This window comes from Megalops cyprinoides, chromosome 13 (genome assembly GCF_013368585.1).
Source record: "Megalops cyprinoides isolate fMegCyp1 chromosome 13, fMegCyp1.pri, whole genome shotgun sequence".
NCBI lineage: Eukaryota > Metazoa > Chordata > Actinopteri > Elopiformes > Megalopidae > Megalops > Megalops cyprinoides.
In genome coordinates, this window is record NC_050595.1 from 13,457,140 (window position 1) to 13,483,395 (window position 26,256).

Consider the following 26,256-nt stretch of genomic DNA (forward strand, 5'->3'; position numbering starts at 1 on the left):
AGAAAGGAACGGAGCCATAAGATCTGGCTCCCTTCAAAGACCCGTTATTCCCATCACTAGTGCCAGTAATGTAATTAGTTAAAAACCTTTACAGAGAAGCTGGCCTATATGTCGCTCCTGAAGAAGTCAAAAGAACAAAAGGTTTAAAAACCAATAATTTAGGTTGAAATACAGAAACCAGCCTATGCAAACCAGTAGCAGGGACAAAGTGAACCTCTCCTGCTCTGCAGCCACACCTGTATTTAATCAAGCCTCCATTACCAAGGTGTGGCTCCTTATCCAATAAGCTGGTCCCCCTACAAATTGCCAACATGTGCACCCAACTAAGAAATGATTGTTACACAATTGACAATTAGTGACACAATTAACAACTAACATTTGGATTCTAAGGAAGAGGTGGTGAAGATTCTCTTTCACAACCTTAATCGTAAAATAAAATGAAAAGGTTAGCTTGCAAGCTTGCTACAGAAGTCAGTGGCTTCAAAGGCGTAATAGAGTGCATCCTGCCAAGACCATCCAATCCCAATTAATCTATCCACATCATTATTTAATTTGTTAATATTTTTTGTTTAACTTATTGTTTATTTTTGATGGCTCCTGTGATGGTGCTGTGTTGTGATTTTGTGACTCATTGTGAGTCATGTTAAAAGTGAAACTACTTCCAACCATGACTGTATTTAACCAGTTTTCAGTTCATTTTTGTACAGTAACTACAGAGTCAAATTCATTTTTGATGAATGTTGCTGTGAACTGTTCCTGATTGTTTAACACTTCGGAATTTTAGGTAAGCATGGGAAATTGCAACTTGTAAGATTTAATCAAGTAAAACAAGTTTATTTGATAGCAGATTGCAGTTTATTCTGGCTATTTAACATTTGAATAATTAGAAAAAAGCACCTGTTGTTTTTTTAACACTAACAAAGCTACCTGCTTTACTTAAATAATTTTAATGATTAAAAATGGAACATAATATATTTAAATACTATATTTTATGCATGTTCATCAGATTTTTAGAAAATTCAACAAAACAGATTAATTAGGTGTATTTTGTGTCAATTGATTATTCATGACTAGCTATGGTGCATTCAGGTGGCTTTGAGTGTTGCCAAGCATTGTCACTTCACATGACTTCAGTAGTCAGAGAGGCGATGAGGCATAAGTGACAAGTTGTGGGTCGCCAAGACAAGTGAAAACTCCGAAAATTACATAAAAAAGGAAACATGTTCTGTTTTTTTTTCTCAAGAACAATGCCTTTGTGCCAACAGTATGCTGAATGCAGGACTAAACCAGCGCTTACTGTCTAGAGTGCTCATAACTGGCAACTTCTAACCTGGCAAGATATTACAACAAACCAATTTGTCAATGACAAGAGGCCACAAGAATCTGGCTATCATCACATAGTTATCATATGGAGGTCAGATGTTCAAACAGGGACCCAGTGCCTAGCAAAACTAATGGTTGACTAGCAAGCAAAGAAAAACAAGCATTTTTAGTGATGAATAATGTGTTCTGTAATAACTGGTGGCAGTCTGACAGCATGGTACTACATTGTTGTAGTCCAGGGACCTTACCTGGCATTCTTTATGCATGTTTAATCCTGATGTGACAATATTTCAGGAGGATCAAGAAAAGGATATGCCGCTCATGCAACTTCTTCTCATCTGAGGATGTGGCCTCAATACCAAGCTTGCCAATTTTGACCTCATCTGTGGGATAAGCTGAGATGGCATGTTGCATCTAGGGCTAAGAAACCAGTCAACAAGAAACGCATGTGTCCAGGCTCTACAAGAGGAATGGCACAGAATCATGCTTTTATGTCTTGTAATGCTTCACATTGTAACCACACATGCTACCCTGTGACGTTCAGTTGTCACTCTGAGGCAGGCACATGTAGGAGGCCCTATTTTGGTGGAATTTCAGGCTGTTTCACAAATAATCCTCTTTCAGAGAAACAAAATTTAGTTGAACTGTGGGGTGGAAAGCATACCATTTACACTTGTGATGGATGAACTGTACAATTATCTACTTTGTGGATATTACACATCAGTTTTATTGTTTGTTAATGTTGTTTGTCCATTGCCATAATATGCATTTATTCCATAAAGCTGTTTAACATTTTTTTTCTTTTTGTTTTTGTTTCCCGTCACAAAATCCCATCCATGACTTTTCCTCAGCAATTTCCTCAACTTTCCATTGTCTTTGTTTTTGTTAGAATACGATTGTGGAAAAAAGATGTGCTTCCCCCAAAAAGGACAAGAGTCTTGAAAGGCAGCTGTGCTTTTCATGGTCTTTGATGCTCAGAGGAAAAATGCCTCATGACAGAGGAATACACTTAGGGTGCCAGTTGAGAAAGAATAAAGGAATAGAAAATGGGCAATGCATGCAAAATGTATGAATGAATCCCTTTTTCCAATAGACACAATGTTGAAAGCACGAGTTATGTTGCTGGATATTTCCAAGAAATCAGCACTTTCACAAAAAAAGTTATATGTTAGGTCCTAATATATTAAAATGAAATATGTATATTTTTGTACATTGAAATATACCATTGCTTACACATACTAAGTATGGCAGAATTATTAAATATTGCGACTTGCAAAATGTGAATGTTTAGAAATGACAGCAGAGAGCCCCCTGGCGAGATCACTGAGTGAAAATATACTTTTAGTGTGCTCCATCACCAAGCAAGTACAACTACTGTTTCCCTCCCATGCACTCCACTTTTTTGAACTCACCAGTTGAACTTTTTTGTCTATCATCAGGATGTCCACTGGACTCATACAGGAGTAGGGGGTGTGGTGAATGCAATCCTCCAATACACTCACATGCCAACGTGATCATTTAGAACAACCCCAAATCACCCAAAGGAGGGTGACGGGAGGGTGGGTGCAGCTTGACTCATGTCACCAGAGCAATGTGCAGGCACCTCATGAGTCAGAGTGCAAGAGCTGCAAGATGAGAAACCCCTGCTGACACACCCAACCTTAACTCTGGTGGAATGGAATTCTACGATGCCATGGGATCTATTACCTTTATCAGTTATGCGCTGATGTCTTCCCTCAAGCTTTGTTATTTTTTTTTTATTTATTTTTTTTTTTTGCTAATGCACCCAGCCTCTTTTAAACAAATTTGTTTAAAAGGCAAACTGATTGCAACCTGCTGTTAATATTTTAGCTAGTTTGTGGATGGAAACATTCTTTTTTTGTCATCTATCCATTTGTCTGGTGGGAGGGGCTTCACATAGGTAAGCAGTATGGGGAATGTAGTAAGGGGAATGCAAAGTGAGCACTGGCATGTGTAGGACCACTGGATGTTTGTACAAGCTCCTGTAAATACTGCTAAACATTTAGCCTTTCTAATATTTTCTTGTATGTCTTCAATGTTATTATTTTCATTTCTGGACAAGATTTTTTGGGGAACAATAAACACCTTTGTCCTTTGTGTGCCATTAGTGGACTTTAGTAGTAGAAGCATAGAATACATATTGTCTTTATATATGCAAGTACAGTATTTCACCGTTACAACCTTCAGTACATTTAGGCATGTTGATCCCATTGTAATAGGTAATAGTATGCTATAAAATATAAACCCATTAAGAATGAATTGTAATGTATGAGGAAAAATACAGATTAATGTTTGGGATAAAGAATGTGAACAGTCTGTCCTAAAATGTAATGATATTCATATAGTGTTTCAGGTTAATAGCGTAAGTGGATGTTTCTAAAGTGACCATCATAATGTGAAGTTTAATCAGTCAGTTAGCTTTTGTCCAATGTCAGAAACTTAAATTAATATTTATACTTCATTATTATGGCCTTCACGTTATTATTATTATTTTTTTTAACATTTTCTGCCAAGAAAGTGAATAGAAAGAATGAAAAGACTGACTTCATTGACAAAATCATTATTCATTTCACACATTGGTCTTTTATAAATTACAGATATTACAGTCATCATATTACAAAGTTAATATAAATCCACTTTTTTTCTTTTGCATTTTGAAAAATATTGTTCTGAAAGAACTAAGACAGATTTTATGAGAAAAAAAGTGTTTGTGAAAATTGACCTATTGCAAAATAGCACAAACATTTGGAAATAAACACAGCAGTCTTACAATTAATATGACTATGTACATGTACAAAACTTTGTCATAAAATACACATTTGTGAGTCACACATTATGGGGACTGGCCCTTTTTTGTGGATCAAGCTTTAAAAACAAAATGGCAATCTGCAGAGAAGTGAAATGCATGCATACAGTGTCAGAACAATCTAAAATATGGGCTACATGTCTTATCGTTGTAAGCAACAATCTTCCAGTACTCTTCATCATACACTGTGAAAATGAAAGCAACAAGCAGTGTAATCACATAGGTAATGTTTGGGGTTAACCTTTCAGAACATAGGGAGTTTGACTCTTTTGGACAGAGGTGTCTTGGTTTTTGGTCTTCCATTCTACTGCACCCATGATTGCAGTACTATAATTTTTAACCTTCAATTTTAACATTAACTACAGGTCAGTAATCATTCTTATGCAGCTGTTGCATTTGCCTTCTTATGCAGCTATTCCTGTTGCTTTTTTAAAGGACAATGCTTTACCACAATATGGCCATGTTTGCCACATGAAAGCCTTTCTAAATGTATATATTTTGAAGCAAAATTTCTCTATCAATTCCTACAAAAAAAAGATCCTTCATTGTAGTTGGCTTTTTGTCAGTGGAATTGTAAAGTCCATTTAGAGGCAGAAAGTCCTGAATTTAATAGAATACCACTCGAATTTCATCTCACATAAGGTTCAAAGTGTAAATCTGTTTATAGTTGAAAGGTAAATCTATGTAGTGATGTCAATAAAGTAATTGAGGGCTAAGACAGAATAAGAAACAACAGACTAAATGACCTAGAGAAAGAGAAAGGATTGATTAATCCAGGCCCAAGTAATGTTTCTGTATCCCAGTCCTGGATCAGTGTCTGTGAACCAAACCAGCCCAGGGTCCAACATTTTCCAGTCTCAAAGGTTAGACAGGTGTCAGTCACTTTCTAAGAGAAAAATAAGCTGTCAGATTTGCTCTAAGGAGAAGAATGCTGGGCTGGTCTGAAAACCACTAATGTAACTTAATTATATGTAGCAGAGAGACAGCAATATCTTACCAATTTTCTTGCAATTGTTGTCAGTTGAAACTTGAAATTAGCAGGAAACTTCCTAATTGAGACAGCTAAATTGAAATGATTCTCCTGGGTCAGCTTTGATGTTGAACCTGCCTATTCCATTATATATCACTCCAAATGACAAGCTTCTTAAAATAAAATAAAAATATAGCAGAAGCTTGACTCCTACTGTTAAAGTAACCAGCTTTTGCTAGGTACTAAAGCTCAGTTATTTTAATATTCTTCTCAGTTTTGACCAAAAAAGCAGAATGAAGCAACGTAGCAGATTCGCTGTGTAACATGCATGAAACTAGAAATGTAGTGCATAAGGAGCCTGCACTGGTCTAGTATCCTGACCATTTTGGCATAGATATGGGTAAATTGTCAGAGCTATTTTACTTTTAATAACATAGTTCAGAGTCTTTTCTGACACATTACAGTCAAAGGTCCAGAGGTGTAAAAGCATCACAGTTGGTAGAGGAACAAATTCTAATCTTTCACATGTGGTTTCTTAATCTGCATTTCTCATGATCATAATGCAAATTTTATGGAACATTGTTTAATATGTGAATTCTAATATATTAATTATATGTCACACTGTCTAGACACATTTGTGTGTGATTATTGTTCACTGGACTATCAGGATAAACTGCAGTAAAGAACTTGCCATTTGTCGATTATTATTATCATTATTAGCTCCATATTTTTTCAGCTTTTTTTAAACTAGACAGCTACCTCAAGTGAAATAAGCATAGCATAAGTTAATAAGCCTGTTAAGCTATAATAAATACCAGTAATTTGGTGGTTTGTGAAATGTCCAGTCTAGCAGCTAATAAAACTTAGCAACCCAATTATCTGGTTAGCTAGTCAAGAATGTAAAAAACATTGGGTAGCACTGACTACTCAAATCATAATTCATACTGTGCTACCTAGATAACGATAGCTAGCTATCGGTATATTTGGACTCACTTTCAACTTGTAATATGGAACTTAATGGAGGTCAAAGGTGTACAATTAATGAAAAAAGAAAAGCTGTTGGAAATTGAATAGCTGTGCATATGTATGTGTACAGTGCATGTTATGTCTTATCTCAGGCTAATTACCAAAGCAAAGCAAGTCTGTTTAAGGGCCAGGATAAAAAAAAAAGTACTTCTCTCTTATATTCTCTCTTATGGTCTATCTGCACTTCTACCTTATTGATTTAACTGTAACTCCAATGACACAAATTATTTACAAAGAATTTCTTTCAGAATAACTGTCAGAGGATCAGTTCAACTAAAGTTTTTACAAGAATAAGGTTTATTGGCACAAACATTGCTAGACTCTTTGTCATCTCATCTCCCATTAAAAAAAAAAATCTCAATTCTTTTTTAGTTTACTGTAACTTGTTGAAGGAGCTGTACTTAGTAGTGTTCTTTTTGGCTTATTTGCACGTATCAAAAGCCAACAATGAATCAATTGAAAAAGGGAACACAATAGGCAAAACAAATCAGTTTTGGCTGTTCTGTTTGGTTCAATTGATTCTGCCCATTGTTGTGACAATAGTTTTGATAGAGCTTGATTAAATTTAGGAGGAGATGTCACTCTGAGGTTGAGAGGTTGCCCTGTCTGTCGAGTTAAATGGATTGTGTCCTTGGGAACAGATGTGGCGTTTGAGAGGAGGCTAAAGGGAGTCTCAGTCAATTATACACTCAGCATGCGGGACGGCACTTGCCATTCGCGGACGGACACCACAACAGTGAGTCAAAACTGTCCTGGGATTTAAGGTCATAACATTTCCGAGCAACAGTGTCTAGGTGCCCAAACCAATTTGACTGTGCACCACAAGCAGAAGTGTACTACTTTGAGGTGACAAATTTGCCAGTCATGCTAAGCAGATCCAAGAAGCGCCCCACGGCCAGACATTCACCATTCTTTTCCCATTTGCTGTGCAGTGGTCTGTTGACACCACCACAATTTTTACAAAATAAATAAATAAATAAAAAATAGTCTAACCCACTGATACAACCGTATGTGTAACTCTAACATAATATAAATACCTGAAGCTTTCTTCCTTCCACTGCCAGTATAATAAATGTAGTTCTTTCCAGTTCTAACATCTATTACCGTCATTAATTCCATTCTCTTATTAATATTTTGAGTTGTTTAGATCTTTTTTACTGAATCAGAGAAGTCATTAGACATATTTCATGCTATACATTAAGTGAATCACATTTATTGATGTATGTCTGCTTACCAAAGATGGATCAAGTAGCACTGAGTTAAGACAGGCATGGTATATCATTCTCAGAGAGTAGGCTTCACTGCGTTTGTATTTGTTGTTGCTGCTGCTTTTTTGTTTGTTTTGTTTTTTATGGGTTAATGAAGTTTACCTTTTGAAAATTACAAGCAAGTAATTAAATGCTGATGGGCCAATCCCTGGCATTAAAATCAGTGAATGGAGCAAACAACTGATTTAGCAAGAAAGCAATACCCATTTGACCACTGTCATAATGTTACCAAACAATACTGTTACAATTTATTTAACCAGAGAGGTTCAAATGTAGTTCTTCAGGGATGTGATATATATATATATAGGAATGTTCATACTTGGTATATACTTGGTATATACTCCGTGTTTTTGCTTCAGTGTAATAAGCTGAATTAAGTCGATGCTGCATACAGAAAATCCTTTGAACATTTGGTGTGAGGTTTTAGTCTTAATTGTCCCCCTCTTTCAGTGGTCTTCCAGTTATGTCTTTTTTGTCATTGCTGCCTCCATCTGTTTTCTGGCTGTCCTCTCTTGACTTCACAATGTCACTACCAACCGTTGGTCTTTCTTGGGATTTCTGCAATGATATTTAAAACACAAGGAACAAAAATATTCAGATTTGTTAGAAACATATTGACACAGGAATAAATGAACAAATATGCAAACAGTTTATTGTAATTGGTTTGTGCTCTCAAGTAGAAGGGCACCATACAATTGCAAAGGATGGAAAAAAAATATGTACATTAAAAAGCCATAATCTACTAAAACAAAGTCTTATCATTTAACTCATATTTCCTCTCTCAAAGTTAAAAATTGGGCAGAGTGAAATAGGAATCTGGTTGAAAGCAGTGTGCAAACACCCTGCACTGACAAATGCAGACTGAGAATGTAAGTTGACATTATGGACATAATGGAATGTAAAGCACAAGTTTCTTTCCTACCCCCTATGATTCATGAATAATGTATCCACAGTATACATAATTTGGTTGCTTAAAGCTTAAGTAATCTTTTGAGGAAAAAAAAAGGTACAATTGCACAAGCAGAGACATTTCCACCACAAGTTCATGCCAGGCACAGCACTGCTGTTATTTCAGTAAATATCCAGCTCTATAATGGATAATGTAAAAAAAATGAAAGGTATGCCAGTTCCCCTCGACAAGGGAATGTATTAATGATAAAAAATGCATTCCATGTAAAGTATGGGTATCAGCTGAACAACTTGAGTAGGGAATTCTCATTAAAAATTCTGTTTTAACCTATAAATGAAAACACATTAAATCTGCAAGTGCACATAGATACTCATTTATCTTACGGCTACATCCATCGACGTAATAACTATTCAAATTCAATGTAGGCTGGGACAAAGAATGCGATTTGAAAGATGAATATCCGTTACCATATACTAGCAATCAGTGTTTTCATATAGAAAGCATTATCTTGAGTTAACATTAAATTAGTGTAGGAGCAGCAGCTGTATTCACACTCTCTCCTGAATATTAATATTAAGGACCGAGAATGTTAAGGGACTCAGCAACTCACAAGATATTAAACAATTCAGCAAAGTGTTGTCTGTTTCTGGTATTTGCCAAAGATAATTCTCAGTATTAAGTGATTAATGTCTGTCATTACAACAAATTTTGAGTGTCATTTGAGTGTCAAGGGTGATGTTCAATAACCATCATGTTCCCAAGACCTGAAATAACCTTTTGAGGCCTTATCAACCGTGCATGCACATGTATTTCATTACAGACTGTGCAGATGTACATGTTCATGCAAAATATGAAGACCTTGAGCAGGTGATCCAGCATACACTGGCTGGTGGTTAGCACTTCAATTGTATGAATATCTTTACATATGCATATGTACATACACAAATTGATTTCCTTTGCCCCATACAATGACATTAAGATTAAAGTCATATTCTGACACTTATGAAGGGGGATGTTTGACTGTTCCTCCAGGTTCTTCAGATATTTCAGTTTTCATTTATGAACTGTTTTCGCGAGTTCAAACAACTATTCTATTGGATAAAGGTGTGGAGATCAGACCATTGTCATGCTGTATTGATGCTTTTTGGCAGACTTTGAGGTTCTTGGCAGGGGGAACAAGGTTTCTGGCCAAGATGTCCTTGTGTGCCTTGAATTACATGACTACCTCTTTTAACAATGGCTTCATGACCCATTGATGCAAAACCAAACCAAAATGTAACATAACCATTGCAGATCACACTGACATGTACAAATGTGATAATTATAAAAAGGAGTTTTTCATTTTATTGGTAATATAACTGTAATCTGAGCTGATTTATTATTACATCTATTACACCTAAAACGTGTATAATTTATCATTGCTGTTGGCAATTATTACTCATTTGTTGTATGGCTGTGGTCTATTTTCGTTTTGCATTTATGATATATCAGGATTTTTGTAAATAGTTAGGATGTTTAAGGGAATTTTAAATAAATTAAAAATAATGCAAGAGCAAAGCAAACTGGGTAGCTGCAGATTTATTTCACAAGAGTACTTGTTCTTCACTATGATATCAGGTTTATGTATGCATTTGTATGCAACATACAAATGCCATAAAGGAAGCATATTTTAATGTTTGCTACAAAGTCAGGCAACAAAACCTGATACCTCTAACTACAAATGGTAATACCTGTCATTCCCACTACCTTGTTGGAGTGCAGCATCTACTGTTTACATGTATATGCTTTTTTCCATTGTCAAATAACACCCCTGCTCTGAACTGCCTTGCTTCAAAATAGGCTTGGGTTTCTCTGAAGTGGCCTACAGACCCTGTGGAGCTAAATGGGTGTAACAATGCATACCTGCTCTGTATCACATTTAATGAGATTGTGACTGTAAGTAAGAGGGGAAGAGAGGTCAAAAGAAAACCTGAAGTGAGAAAATGAGTGTGAAACCATTGACTGGGGCCATTGTGGGAGTCTAAATCAGGGGTCACACTTAAGAAGGTGACAACTGTGTTATAAAGTAACTGCATCTGGGACACCAAATCCATCTGCCTGTATCGTGCATCTGTGGTCCCATTTTCACCATCAGGCATGCTTACGCCGTTTTGTATCTAGCTGTGCATGTAATGTGTAGTGTCCTCACTGTGCGTCTGATTTAAGATACTAAGATGGATATTAAAAACAAGTATGATAACTATACAACCCTCACAACATATCTTTACTTGGAGCAGATGGGGGAAGCAGTATTTGGAAAAGAATGAAACACCCTGAATTTTATGTGGACAGGTATGTTTTTTTCTTTTTTTTTTGCATGTATCACTTTAGCATTTACGTGTGTTCTAGCACTTCGTACCGCAGCATCTGTGTCAGCTAAATTGTAAAGCAGTCATTACCCAGTTGATTATCCAGAGCATTTGTGGTGGGCAGATAAAAACCTGAGGTCCCAACAAGGTTAACTGGTCTAATATTGAAGCTGTATATACTATGTTTTACTATGAGAGAATAGAAAGGCTTACATCTTATTCAAACTTGAATTAATCACATAACAGAAAAAAGTGAATATACTGACTTTTAAAGGCCTTAAAAAAACTTCCATATTTACTGACAGGGACCATATTGAAAATAATGTTGAGGAATTCAGATTGAAGTAAATGTTGGTTTAAGTGTTATTCTAATACTTTCACCTGATTAAAATACATTTGAGACAGACCTCTTAACCCTTTCAGTAGCCAAACACATTTATTTTGGCCTGTTAGTCATTACATTAACTCAATAATGAGCTTACAGCAAACATTCACAATGCTCAAATAGATTTTTCTTTTTTACAGTTAGCCCTTTGATTAAAATAATGTCTCAGTCTCAAAGCTGCTAGCAAGTTACTAAAATGATTATGAAGTACTTTTTTGATTCTTGTATTTTTCATTCTACATTACAAGTGTACTGGAATTCATTTTATCTGATCACCATCCAATATATCTGATGTGAATATATATATATATATATATATATATATATATATATATATATATATATATATATTCTATTTAATAGACTGTAAGTATTAAGTGGCTCAGTGTGAGCATGAACATGGCTAGTTGAGTGTGCTAAGTGCCTGGTGCCCAGTTGCTGCCCTAAATACTCTCACCTGTCTGAGAGAGAGAGCAGGGTGAGAGTGTGAATGAACCCCTCATATCCAGTCAATCAAGGCAGGGAACTCCACAGGGAAATTTACCACATGCTTCACTTTCTCAACCCCTGGATGGGATAGCATTAATATCGCCATCCGTAAAGGTTTGTGTAAATTCATATAAACTAACACAGAAATGGTTGCTTGTGAAAACAATTATTCAAGGTATTGAAGGGAATGAACTTACGATACAAATGCTTGAGTAGCAGAAAAAACTACTCTGGATTTTTAGAGGTGCCTTTCAATTAAAAAAAGTGCTGTTATCACTGACATGTCTGAATAAAGTACAGGATTTTCTGTTCGTGATATCTTCACCCATTTTAGACTTCATAAAGCCTCTCTCTGTCAGTAGATTACAAATCTTACCATTTTTGCATGCTATCTATTTACACAGCTGCATATTTATTGAGGCAATTTAGTGCCTTGCCCAAGGGTGCTACACCAGTATCCCCCCTGGGAATTAAGCTGGAATCCTGGGCTGCAAGCCCTGTTCCTATATCACAATACCCTGTACAAAGAAGTGATTTGAATTTTTCTCCATGAGAGTACAACACTGTACAGTTGACAATGATCTGCCTATAGTTTTTGCTTGATTAATCAGATTGCATAGCCAAGATAAGGTTTATAAAGGGCAAATCGTGCCAAGGACACTACAGAGAATTTGATTTAGAAGCCAGTTAATATGAATTAAACTATGCTTAGCAGCTATGAGCTTATAGCACTGTTGTAGCTGATCACCAGTCTTTTTTTCCCCCCACACTGTCTGGCAGAACAAACCAAGAAACTATGCCTCATTGCCCACTACATACTCTCAGTGGACAGCGTGGCCTTGGGATTGCCATCAGGAAGTTCCCCCATGGCCCAAAGTAAATCCATACAATGTTCCTAAGGCACAGTTTCCATCCATCCACCATTTGATCACAATTGTTTGTTGCATGTGAGGAAGAGCACAGATAATGTTTCTACTACTATTGCTACTGATACTGATATTACTACTACTACTACTATTATGTCAAAGCATGCCTTGTTTGATGTCGCATTAGCAGTACCTCACAGCATACTTTAAAGGCTCTCTGAAATAGGGAAATCTGTCTGCATTCTAACCATTTGAAAATTTTGAAAGCAGTCACCAAAAGTGCATTTCATCCCTTTACAATCACTCCACTACGGTGACATTGAAAGCCTACCTGATCATACAAGTTAAGGTCAACTTCTCTTCTGTTTTTGTGTGATGACACTTCGGTCTGATTGTGGAAACACTTCTCGCCCACCTGAAAGATAATATAATTTGTTTCAGTAGTCATTACATGTGAAGCAGTGATATACCATGAAATACCGGACAGAAATTATGGAATAAATTTAATAAATAAAAAATATATATATATCTTTTTTGCATTCTGCATATTGTCATACAAGCATCTCCCAGAAAATAATATCCTAATTTTCCCAGTCAAAATATGAAATATAAATAAATAAACAAGCAAATAAATAAATAAAATCTTCAACCCATCCGCTGAAGTGGAGTCCCATAATCCCATATTGTCCCATTAAGACCCACTCGTATTTTTAAATTAAAGATTTATTGTGGCATAGGCATCAGGGATATTTGACATCTTCTGTACAATGTGAACACAGCTAACAGATATGCTTATTGTACCCTCATCCGTCTTTCAACATTGAATTGGGACGAACTAGACTTGTTTGGTCAAGGCTTTCTGTTGCCGATTGAGCCAAATGACTTGCATTTGCAGCTACTCCATTCCACTCACCCTGCAGCATGTTGCAAATGTTCAGACAAGCACTATTAGGGGAAAACATGTTATGGTACTGTAATCAGGGCCAATAAGAGCTAGTAAATCAATGGGCAATCTCACATAGTTCCTCTCAGCTGTCATACAGTATTTGGAGCGGGGCCGGAAGGGCGTTAGAAACCTGGACGGGGAAAACATTAGCTGGGGGAAATTAAATGCAATTTTGTCGCTTTGAACTTCCGTCACTGCAGTGCCTCAAGAGGCTTTGCTCTCGAGAGAGAGAGCAGTGGTAAATTGCACTGATAATGTGCCCATTCAGTTTCCCATTCTGACTCAAAATGACATGATACTAACAGTGTCTTTTGTTGCCTGTAAAGCAGAAGGTTGGGTAATTCACTCAGCCATTACTGTCTTCCCTTTCTTTATGCTGACAGCACTTTGCCTCTGTAAGAGCTCTGGCCAAATGTCAGCCATGTATTTATTACTTGCATTCAATGATATGTTTCGATGGCTCAGGATATTTGGTTTAAATTGTCAATGATGGTCTATTTCGTGAAAAATGTCAGTTATTCACCAAATAGTCAATTTTACATCTATTAATATACATTGTAATATACATCTGAATCATTTTCTGACTGAAGAAAATATCCTTCACAGAACTCTCCACAGTACTGCACAGAAATTAAATATTGTTCTTTATGCAGTGTGTAATATATACTCTGAATGTGAAAATAGGGGTAGTAAAAAGAGCATTTACCATATCCACCCCTTTAGCCTTGATTAATTCAGAGCTCGTTTCAGGCAGAAAAGTTCTGCTGCCAACATTCTCCTGATTTTGAAACCAATTGATTTGTTGATTAGCTTTTTATGAGGCAGGCAAGGGACACAACACATTTTTCCCAAGAAACTTTGGGCTTTATACATATAAAACCTGGATAGAAGCCAGGACAGCACAGAATGTGCATCCACACATTTGAGTTATATATGGTAGAACAATTTTTAAATGTCAAATACTGACATTTGTGAAACACTCACAATGTAAGAAGGCATGGTGATGTAATATCCAGAAATATACAGTCCTTTTGCTTGTACATCAGTTCCTTTAAAATGTGTTATATCATGAAGAATGATACATTTCACCTGTTGCCCCTGAAAAAAAAAATCTTGTATTTGCTTTTGGATGTAGGAGCTAACATGTAATCATAATTCATATCCTATTCATTTCAAATACAAGAACTCCAAAAATTGAGTAAAAGGGCAAGTAAAAATATGATCAGTGTAACTCTTACAAATAACTTTGTTTTGACTTAAGGATAGAGTTTTCCACCACTTTTATAGCTAAACTTAAAACAACAATCTCAGTGTTATTCTTCATGATTCTTCAACAGTACTATAAGAACTCTGAGTGGTCAAATGCAAATGGGAACCATGAAGTATTCCCTCAAATTTACTAAAACTGAGGACTCCAGAGCAGCTCAATGGTCAAGGAGTTAGTTTTGAATGCAAGCTGAGCCCTATGGCTAACAATGACCAAGAGTCCACAGCAACAGAACAAATCGGCTTCATTCAGGCAGCAATAGAGGTGGGTAGGTCAACATGGGTATGTCCATCTAATCACACACCTCTGACCCCTGCTGCTCCATCTGTATATATCTATAACAAGTGTGGCTAAGAACATAGTTTAAAAGCATGCAGCAAAGCAGGGGAATTGACAGAAAAAAATGTTAGATCTTTCTGCCATGAGTCTTATGAGACACTCATCATAATGTTTTTGTACACTATAGCTGGTAACAACCTCTATCACATGTATCATATTTGAATGTCTGGCATCAATGCTTACTCTTTAGGCACAATATATGGCTGCAAAGTGAGCAGCAAGAAGAAGCTCAAAAAAGTATCAATTTCAAGGTATCATATTGCTGTTGCTTTTTTTTTTTTTACTTTCCCTCAACCTTAACCCTAAATGTTAGATATAAAGAGATATCTGGGTATTACATATTATAGATAGCTAGACAGAGAGACAAATGGACATCCAATAATCCAATCTGCTGAAAAAAAGTCTGTTGAATATTTGAATTCCTGGCACGCAATAAACAACGCCTCCCAAATATGAAATATTTGCCTTTATGTGTTCTCACTTGAAATAGGCAATGTGATGGCCATTCTGATATGCACCACTAAATGCAACAAAAGGATATGTTTTTTTATGCCCCCCCCCCTTTACACAGCTCTCTTTTTCTTATCAAGTCACATGAACAGAAATTTGCACAGAAAAAGAGGGTTGCTTAGAAAGCTGATATGAGTTAACTGATGTGTAAAGTGTTTATTAGTGCCTGACAATCCCATGATGAAATAGCTGTAACTTAACTCAAATGAGCTCTTTCTCATATTTATTGAGGTTTGACCATATCATTCAAATGAAATGACTAATTCCCAAAGAAAAAAAAATCATTTTAATGACAGTAAAAAAAAAAAAAAAAATCCCTGCTTTACTTGCTGGGAGACTCTGAAAAAAGAAAAGAAAGATAAAACATTTTGACCTCATTATTAATAATACCTGCAGTAACTTAGAGAACAAAATGACTGTCCATCCAAGAAAATTAGTATTTGTACTCATTAGAGCTGATGAGGTTTGCTAGCTACAAGGTAGTGAGAGAAATCTCAGCATTTTTGCTCAAAGAGAGGCTGACCTTGAACGCAAGTCCAATAATGAAGGGAATAAAGCAACTATATCAGCAAGGCTTTTCACAACTTCTGTCACAGCAAGATGCATCATTGTAGTCCACTCATCGGTATTCAAGAAACGTCTAATCAGGGATAAGTGTGCATAAATGCATGAATTATATTAGCTTGTTCTAATATATTTCCATGAAATACTAAAGAAATAAAGAATTAAAAATCTTACTTTCATAACTATTGTAATGGTATGTCATACATGATCGGAAATTTTTGTGTCATAGTAGCAGTCAGTGTTCAACACTGGGACAGAATCATTCATATATGGATGTTGCTTTAATTTTCTGACATATGAATTTAAAAATCCATTTATCAGAATCATTTTATGTTCACTCACAACATGTAATAGGATACGTAAGCCAGTGCAATGACACATTACAAAAATGCCATTCTAAATTTGAATACAATCGTATTTCAAATTTGTATGTCATGCTTTCAGAAACACTGAAGATGTACACTATTATGGACAAAAGTATTTGGCCACACCTGTTTTTCAGGGTTTGGGCTAGGCCCCTTATATCCAGTGAAGGGCAATCTTAATGCTTCCGCATACCAAGACATTTTGGACAATTCTATGCTTCCAACTTTGTGGCAACAGTTTGGGGAAGGCCCTTTTCTATTCCAACATGACTGTGCCCCAGTGCACAAAGCAAGGACTATAACGACATGGTTTGATGAGTTTGGTGTGTAAGAACTTGACTGGACCACACAGAGCCCTGACCTCAACCCCATCGAGCACCTTGGGATGAACTGGAACGGAGATTGTGAGCCAGGCCTTCTCGTCCAACATCAGTGCCTGACCTCATAAATGCTGTACAGAATGAATGGGCACAAATTCCCACAGAAACACTCCAAAATCTTGTGGAAAGCCTTCCAAGAAGAATGGAAGCTGTTATAGCTGCAAAAGCGGGACCAACTCCATATTAAAGTATATGTATTTGAATACAATGTCATTACAATGTAATGGTCAGGCGTCCGAATACTTTTGTCCATATAGTGTATAAGTAATTTGAGAAACTATGTAACTAGCTACATGCCTATTGTGTTTCACCAGGTCTCAGGATGTCAGTCAAGAAGGCAAAAAAAGGGAAGAGGGTTCTACAGATCAAAAACTACACCCTCTGGCGTCATATCATGGAGGAAAGACTTACTAACAAGAGACAAGTATGAGGTAATGTACATTCAATAATTTACACTTTCTAAGACTATAGAAGACTATCATGAGCATCTTGAAGAATAAAGAAGACAGCACATCATGCAAATGAATGCAAAACAGCAAGATGTTTATAACTTACAGTGCCAGTTGTCATGGAGACACTGCATATCATGAAGACAATAATTATGAGTTATCGATACATTATTTATTTATTATTACTCAATGGGCATGATAGCCTTTAAAATGACTGTACAAGATTGTCTACGGATACATAGACTGAAAGAAGCAAATGTGGAAGATACCCCCTTGAAGTGAAACTGTATCAGACTTCATATACTGTTTGTGGTTGACTCCACAATTTCCAGTTCATGTTACTTTACAGCAAATCATTGTCATCCACAATAATAATCAGATTATAACATAATAGTTTAATATAAACAGAATTTCATGTGTCTTGTAAATGCAGATTAATTTCCAATGTAACAAACTTCATATTGTGGGAGCACAATTACAGTGTGGCTTCTGAACAGGGCTGGCAAATGCCATTTCACTCACTGAAATTCTTCTGAGGTCAGAAAGGAATTTTAATTGAACTATTTGGATCACAAACAATTTCTGTCTGGACAAGTGGTTTGAAGAAGCAAGATTAGTCTTTGTTAACTCTTCCATGAACCTGTTAGTGGTATGTGTTAGTTTGTCAGCAGAAACTGAGTGCAAATTGTTCAGGAGTTTAAAAGTGCTTGTTTGATTTAAAGCCAGCTTTTTAGCCAGTTTAGTCAAGCTTGCTAGCCAGACCTGCTAATTTGAGAACTGCATATCCAAAATTATGTGCAGCTTCTGAACGAGTTCCAGTTACAAACAAACTGCTTATTGCATCGGTGATGAAGGGACATATTTTTTGATTAGTGTGGCCAAAAAATTGTTTCCATTTCATTAGATTTTCAGTTAAGATTGATTTACATACCACTTGCAACTTTAAAATGTTGGAAAGGAAGATGTTTGAACTTATTAGAGTATTCTGCTGCATTGATCTGTTGGTCTACCATCTTAGGACTTAACCTAATTGGTTTAAAAGGTGATTGAGCACAGGTGATGAGATGATTCAGTCTACTATTTGTCAAGCCTTGTGAAAAGAAATAACAATAAATAAAATAGAAATAACATGCCAACACCTTTATACCATGAGTATGTTGAAGGCTGGACAACGTCAAAACGACTTAACTATCTTCAGTAAAAGTGGATCTCAATCAAAAACAACCTTCCCAGGTTCATCCAACATTGCTACAATTTATACAACAGTACTGTTCAACTAAACATGTGCAGTCAAGATCCCTACCGATATGCACTTTGGAAATGTTGTTTGGATTTGACCGTTGGATCTTTTCAATTATGCCCAGTAAATTGTATTATCTTTTAAGGTCCCCATAAAAAATCACAGTTAGGAAAAAAGGTCAATCAACTAATCCTGCTTGATAACAGGATACCACCAAATGTGTTCTTCAATATCCTGTTCAGAAACAGGATCCTGATCCTCCTCATGAATAGACTGTGTGGAAATTGAACCGTCGAGAACATCCTCTGCAGGGGGATGGATCCTCAGCAGAAATCATTATATGTGTGAGGTCGGCACTGGTTGAATGGGATAGGAGACCTGACATGTAGCTGGAAAGGATGGCTAATCTTTAAGTACCTACCTGTCTTTCAGTAAAGTCTGAAAAAGTCTGTCCTGAATTTAGCTAGTTTGTGAGCAGAAAAGGTATTGTGCTACAATCTGCACCTACTGAAGCAAGCCACAAAAAGTGTAAAAACAAATCTAGTCATAAAGACAGTCCATGAAAACCACTGAAACAATCATCCATCAACGCCATTCTGATTTGTTCATCAATGGCTTTAAAATGTGTTATTTACTGCTAGAAACTGACTTCCAATTTATCCAGACCCTTTCAAAGGATCATCAAGTTCTTGCAAATCTTTCAGGCAGACACTGAAATGTACATTATTGTATGTTGTGTACATTGGTAGTGGTCAAGCCATTACAACCATTTTGAGAAAATGCATGACCAAAAATCAGTCCCATCTATTCACCACACCAAGTAACTTGCAGAGCTTCATCCTTCAAGAATTTAATGACACTGTTTCCAATTTTTCAAAGCATGCAAAATCTGTAATTGTCTGGCCACCGAGTGAGAGAAGGACATGTCATTATTGGAGCACCAAGAAACTAGGGCACTTGATCGTATTTTAAGGATTTAATACCAATCAGCAACATGCTGCGATCATGAAATTACATGGTTTGAATTTGTCTGCTCCACTCACTTGGTGAATTCACTAGTTAAGCAAGAAAACTGTGAAATACAGTATGTCTTGTCATTGTTACCATGAGAATCACAAGGATGTGTTTTTGTGCATTCAATAAACAAATGAATGTCAAAACCCCAGATTCAACCATGTTACATTTCTAACACACCAAATTTCCATTTCTCTAACTGGGGTGATACCTAGAACAAACTAATCAAAATTGCTGGTAGACTTTTGATACATGGCAGCCTCTGATAGGTTAACTTTATATATAATGGTGAAGGAATCAGAGCATAATAGTGTAGATGTATCAGAGTGATGGTTATTTTTATATGCTAATTGTGTTTAGTCAAAAGCTTCTGAAAATAATGCAACTTAAATCAAAGAGCATCAAACTCTGCTTAAAATGTCATGTCTTATTTCCTAAAAGTCAATAAATTCAAGTAAATGCTTTAATGTTTTACTTTTTATTGAAGGCAGTTTGAAAATAATCTGTTTCCAAATTAGGTAAGGGACCTTGAAAGGTCCACAGATTTGATATTTGAAAAACTGCAGAAATGTATTACAAGGTCATGATTACCACTTCTGTTGGGCAGTCCTTGAAATGAATGTGTCCTTTCTTCATGGGCTCTGGATTCAATGGTGCTTTATTTGTGACAGTCCTCAAAATTTCTGGGATATCCTGTAAACAAGCAGTAAAAAAAAAATTCTTTTTTAAAAAAAAAACTTTTTACAAACCTGCTCACCTGAATGAGTACCACTCTATTTCTGACACTAAACTGGGGTTCAAGGAGCCCAATTTTGAGAACTACTGCTCTAATGAGAGTTCTCCGACTACTGTCAATAGTGGATTTCAAAACTCACTCCAAATCAAGTCTCACAATGGCTAGCTGACATTACTTAGAAAATCCAGCCTCACTCTGTCACGAAATTAATTAACAGTGACTTTGGGAATACATCACATAGAAAATGTATTAGAGGCTAAGTACAATGGTTCTGTCTCTAAGGAGCTTAGGTTTTGAGAGACCTCATGTGACACCAGCACTTAACACTGGTCTCACACAAGACAGTGGCCCTGCTCCAACCAGTAATACAAATAGTGATAAATGACAAAAATGTTCCACTGAGGTGAAAGCAGGAAGAAAAGGGTGCTTAAGTAGCCAGGTGCAAGAAGTGTGATAAATTGTGAATGCTAAGTTGTCTGTTAACATATTTCCAGATGGTTTCATTCATATAATGTGTTTTTTTATTTTATTTTATTTTTTTTATTTTTTTATTTTATCAAGTATCTCTGGCTTCTGGCAGCTTATTGGGGTGCTGCATATTGTGAAGGTTGTGTTCTGCCTAAGCCTGTTCCAGAAGTTCTATCAGGAGCAGGTGTCTCCACACAGGGAAATATAATCTTGGCACATTCAACTGGTATGTATCTGAAGACACCATTTTGGATTTTTATGAACCAAGATCTACTCTTGAGCAAGCAAAGGTTCTTTGTATGACATTTTCCTGTTTTCCAGTGTGGCATCTCCCTGGCAAAAAGTTCTCTTCTTCTATTTATACGCATATAAAGCTAGAGTCAATGGCTGCTTAAGTATTAGTATTATGAAGTTTAAATGAACTGATGTACAGAATAACCATAATAGCGACACACCAAGTAGCCAGCTCACATTGTGCAGTCTTTTTACATCCTGCTGGAACATGTTATTCCAATACAGGAATGACAAATCACTAAAATGTTAGCAACAAGGCCCTGGTTACTACATAGTACCTGTAGGGTATGTTTAGTATGTAGTAATATTCTCTTTCTTAGACAGCAATTTTTTAAATGCAGCCCTGTGCTTAACTTGAATTCACCAAATTTTTCAGATTTCACTGGCAATGCTGGCACTGTACTAAGTAGCATACCATATCAACCTACCACAGTAGGATTATAAGCAGTGAGATAAAAAGAGCTTATACATGGGTACATTGTATTTCTTGTAAGATGTTTTAGTGGTTTCCCCTGTATACTACCAACAACATGATTGTGATTCACTGTGTGGGAGATAGTGATAATTTCACATGTACAACTGTAGTGATCAATTGTATGTGTGCAGGAGAATACACATAACAACTGTAACAAAATACTGAAATCTCTACAGTACAGGCAAGCATACTGCTGGACTCATTAATATTAAAGTATTAACAAAGAATAGTTAAGTAGATTTGTTGTCTGTGTTTTAAAATGTGTAATTCAGCAACTGTTTCTTTCAAGGTCCCAAGGTAAGTGGTACACTAGTGGTAACTGGTACATTATCATTTTTCATATAGTAAAGCGAATAAATTATTCTTCAGGCTGAAAATTAAACTGGCTAACTGACAGCATTACCAGTTTACTTGCAACTTGGAGCCGTATCTATAACACCCAAACATGGAAACCATGAGTCACTGGAAAATATTTTCCATTAGTTGGCCAAACACTACAGGTACATATGGTGCTCAGACTTTCATACACAGGATAAAGTATGGAGGAGGAATATAACTGAGTAATGACAGAAACACTTTTTTTAGAAACAGGTGAAACAGTGCAGACTACACCTTTCCCTCCAAGTTACAAGTTTTATTTTTTGGTTTTTTGAGGCAAGTCAAATCTGAAATTATCTGAAGACTTGAGTTGCACTAGAGTAATGACTTGGGCTGATATCTGTGATTTTATGGACAACTCAAGGTGTTGTTCCAGAAGCAGAGATGGATCATTAAATCCAAATGAACATAGACACTTCGGCTTCCTTGAGGCTAAAAAGTCGTGCAGTCAGTGCATCAGTTTTGCTCCATAAAGTGAATAAAGTGTCGACACCAGCAACAATGTGCCAGAAAGACCCAGAGTTAATTATCTCTGCACGCCACATTTCTCCTGTATTTAATGACCTCACGCCTCTGCATTTTAACTTGGATCTCACTCCTGTGCAGGCCCTGGTTTAACTTATTTTCAGTAATTACATTTTTTTTATTTAAAATACTATTGCAAAGTAGTTGCCTACCTTTCGTTTGTACTGAAGGAAAATGTGGGAACAAACAGAAATTGATTGATGGTCAAACTGCAGTATGAAATTACATAATGGGAATTGAGCAATACAAACATTTTATACAAATAGTTATAATAAATAAAAAATGAATAAAGAAAGCACATGGGCTCTTACACTTTTTTTTCCAACACCTGGAGCCAACTAACAGTTATTGTTAACTTTGACTCATAAATTCAAGTGTTAAAATGCCTTTAATTAATAATGACCTCCGTACACAAATACTTTGTTCCATATTCTGTCTGTCTATAAAACTTCAGCAACAAATTATAGCAAGTGTTAGGCATTTATTGTTTCTTAAAACAAGAATACATTACTGTCATTTAGCAACATTCTTATCCACAGCGATTTATATGGGTTTCGGTTTTCACATGTTATCCATTTATACAGCTGGATATTTACTAAGGCAATTCTGGGTTAAGTACCTTCCCCGAGGGTACAGCATCAGTTTCCTAGCAGGGAATTGAACCAGCAACCTCTTGGTTAAGAGACCTACTCCTTTCCAATGTACTACACCGCTGCCCAAACCACTAGAAATTACAAAAAGTACTAGGAAACAAATACAAAGAGCAATGTATTGTATCCCAGGTTTATTGTAAAATACATTTTTTTTTTTTTTATTGAAAGGCAATTTTCCAAGGAACTGTCATATAAACTATATGGGAGTTCCGGACAATACAACAACCATTCCTTCAGGTTGGGTTAATGCAACTCACAATGTGATTTTTTTACTGCTGGTGAGCGAAAAACATAAAGACGGCAGTTGTTGGCCTTTGGACCTGTGTAAAACAGAGCCCAGGGAAATGACTAAATGAAGTCTGGCTGCTGCAAGCATCAGAGGAAGACGATTGCAGATAACCTCTGATAGTTGCCCCCCGCTGACAATCCACACGGCACTGACCCCAGGAGCTTACATCTTTGCCAGACTGGACTCATTTCCTGTTCCCAATTCCAACCTGAATAGCCCAGAGGAATAAGAAACACTGAGATACAAAAACAAATCTACTGTGTACTGAAAATTACTTTTCTTTCTCATTACTTTAAAATATTTGTATGAAAGGAATGCATTTTTGGCCCATACTTTTCAGTCTTGCTGGCTGTAGAACATGTTCTGCAATGCAGCAATAGTGTACCATGTATTTTCTTCAATGTACAAATTGTGATAAAATTCCTTTTTCTAACAGAACACAATGTTTCCGACTGGGATTGCATAATTATATCGCTTAAAACAGTCGTTCAACGCATGCATTCTGAATGCAGCCATGCGATATAACTGTATTTTGAAATGTGATGCATTTAAAGATCAGTCATCACTTGCAAATACAGTTATCACCTGTTCTCATATACCTGTCATAATGGAAGTTATCATTGTAGTTTTCCATTTCCACTGGTCAGGGAAGACAAGCACTATAAGCAACATCTGGCTTCACAAATTGGACTAAATATATGGCGATCAACTTTATGTACATACTGACAGTAGGCATTTCAAATGAGCACTTCAGTGACATATTAACTTAGCTGTGTGTGAACAAGGTCCATTAGTGGCACACTCTGTCAAAAGGGTAGTAACACATTCGAATAATGTCCACTGCATGACCACTTATACAAAGCATTAAATCTTTTGTGAAAATTATCCTCATTATCCTCCAACCCAGTGTCTAGTAAGGAAGGGATCTCAATCAAGATAATGTCAATTTGTTTTGTATAAATTCTGAAATTTTTAGAATTTATATTTTAGGCATTATTTTAAAAATGATTTATTTTTTTCCTGTATTTGTGTGTCCGTGCTGTCAATGAATTAGGAGTAGATAGAATATATTGTCTTTGAATTACAAATACAACACATTCTAATGACAGGCTCTTGTGACACGTCAGATGACACAGCCATAAATTTTAAAGGCAAAAGATTTCTTCATACACAGCTGTGTACAGAGCTTGTGTGGAGGGGGTGTGCACTACTGGATTGACTGGTGATCGAAATTTTGGGACCCTCTCAGTTTTTGCTGAGGGACAGGCCAAGTCACTTAGCTGAATTTAAAAAAATGTTGAAGCTGTATTGCATTAGACAATAAAGAATTTATATTTTTGTTTATTTATAATGTTTGTGAAGTGTTCAGCACTGTATACAATTAGGTAACAAGACGTTCCACATCTCGTGGGACAGAATTTCAGGTGCTTTGAGGTGTTAGCAACCCTAATGGGGAGCATTTAATATCATTGGTTGGGATAATATAAACAATTACAAATATTATCCCCTAAGTGGGTGAGACTTCTTCAGAAGAAATTGAAATCTGTGGCTCTGTACAATTAGACCTGGGCTGGATCACGAGTTTCCATTGAGTACATAATGTGCATAATTAATATCAGTGGGTTTGTAACAATAGTCTGAGATTTTCTGTTGAAAGTAAACTTGCCAAAATCGTTCAAAATTGTCTGCTGGCAAACATAAAAAAGAACTTAAGTTTCAAAAGTTATTTCATATAATATGCAAGCCATTTATTAATAAAAATGTAGCATTGACTCATACACCTGTACTTAAATCTTACTGGACAGATTTAACTCTTTAGCCAATGTTGGGAATGCTGCTCACACATTCTTCATGCAAGCATATTCCACCCACACACAAAATTGCAGAGTTTGAAATAAATGTTATGATTTATAAATCTTTATGACTTATTACTATTGTCTATGGTAAATGGAAACATACACACACATACACACACACACACACAAACTTAGTATATTACTGAGTAATTCAACATTTTTGAAGTGAGTGTAATTAACTGTTTAATGGGATAAGGCTCAGGGTATGAATATCGTGATTTTTGAGATGGTTTGCATGGAATTACATTGATTGCACAGAGTCCTATAAGACAGCTATTGCACACATATGATTATGCTTATATGAAATTAGTGAAAGAGTGAATTTATACTTGAGATGATGGTGGAATTGTGGGTAGGTAGTTTACTTACTTGTATAGAAATGGATGATCAAAGGTATATACACATAACTAGTCATGCAAGGTCCTTTGTGTGTGGGCAGTATACATAATTTTGCCATATTGAGCTACCTATATATCCAGACATTTTTTCACTCTATCAATCAATAGCAAACGTCAATGTCAGAATTGTTTGTAAATTGGAAGGTAGCCAGGATAATGTGTAAGCAATAGGAACATTCAGGGGTGCTCTGTACTTGAGCATATAGACACCGAGTGGCCATTTTATTAGGTATGCTTGACTGATAGTGAGTTGGTCCAGCATTTGCCCTTAGAACAGCTTGAATTCATTGAGGCATGGACTCAACAAGATATAGAAAGTGTGGCTCAGAGGTGCTGGCCCATGTCAACTTCAGTGCTTCCCATAGTTAATGCAAATTAGGTGGTGGATCTCTACTTTGAATAACTAGCTCCATCTCATCCCACGGATGCTCAGTTAGATTCAGATCTGGTTACCGGGCTGGCTATTGCAGTAAGCTGAATTCACTTTCATGTTCCCAGAACAATTCCTGGACAATTCTAGCCTTGTGGCATGGTTACATTGCTGCCTTGAAGGGATGTACCTGGTTGGCAATGACGTTCAGATACCCTGCTCACTCAAACAGCGCTCTACTTGTATCAAGGGTTTCCTGTGTGTCACGAAAACACCCAACACCATTACACTGCCATCATCAGCCTGCACTGTTGACACTCAGCAGGAA

At 36.4% G+C, this 26,256-nt stretch overlaps 1 protein-coding gene across 2 annotated transcripts in view; it reads right to left on the reverse strand.

Annotated features, from left to right (window-relative positions):
- Positions 1–7,776: 7,776 nt before the first annotated feature.
- Positions 7,777–26,256, reverse strand: part of LOC118787916 (leucine zipper protein 2-like) — a 126,881-nt gene continuing 108,401 nt past the window's right edge. Inside the window, exons 10-12 of one of the 2 annotated variants that reach the window (XM_036543682.1) lie at positions 20,078–20,179; positions 12,744–12,827; positions 7,777–7,972 (exon numbers count right to left, since the gene is read on the reverse strand). In XM_036543682.1, coding sequence (XP_036399575.1) covers positions 7,844–7,972; positions 12,744–12,827; positions 20,078–20,179 — 315 coding nt within the window. In that variant the 3' untranslated portion in view covers positions 7,777–7,843. The remainder of the gene's footprint in view (positions 7,973–12,743; positions 12,828–20,077; positions 20,180–26,256) is intronic. The other variant, XM_036543683.1, reaches the window with a different exon arrangement.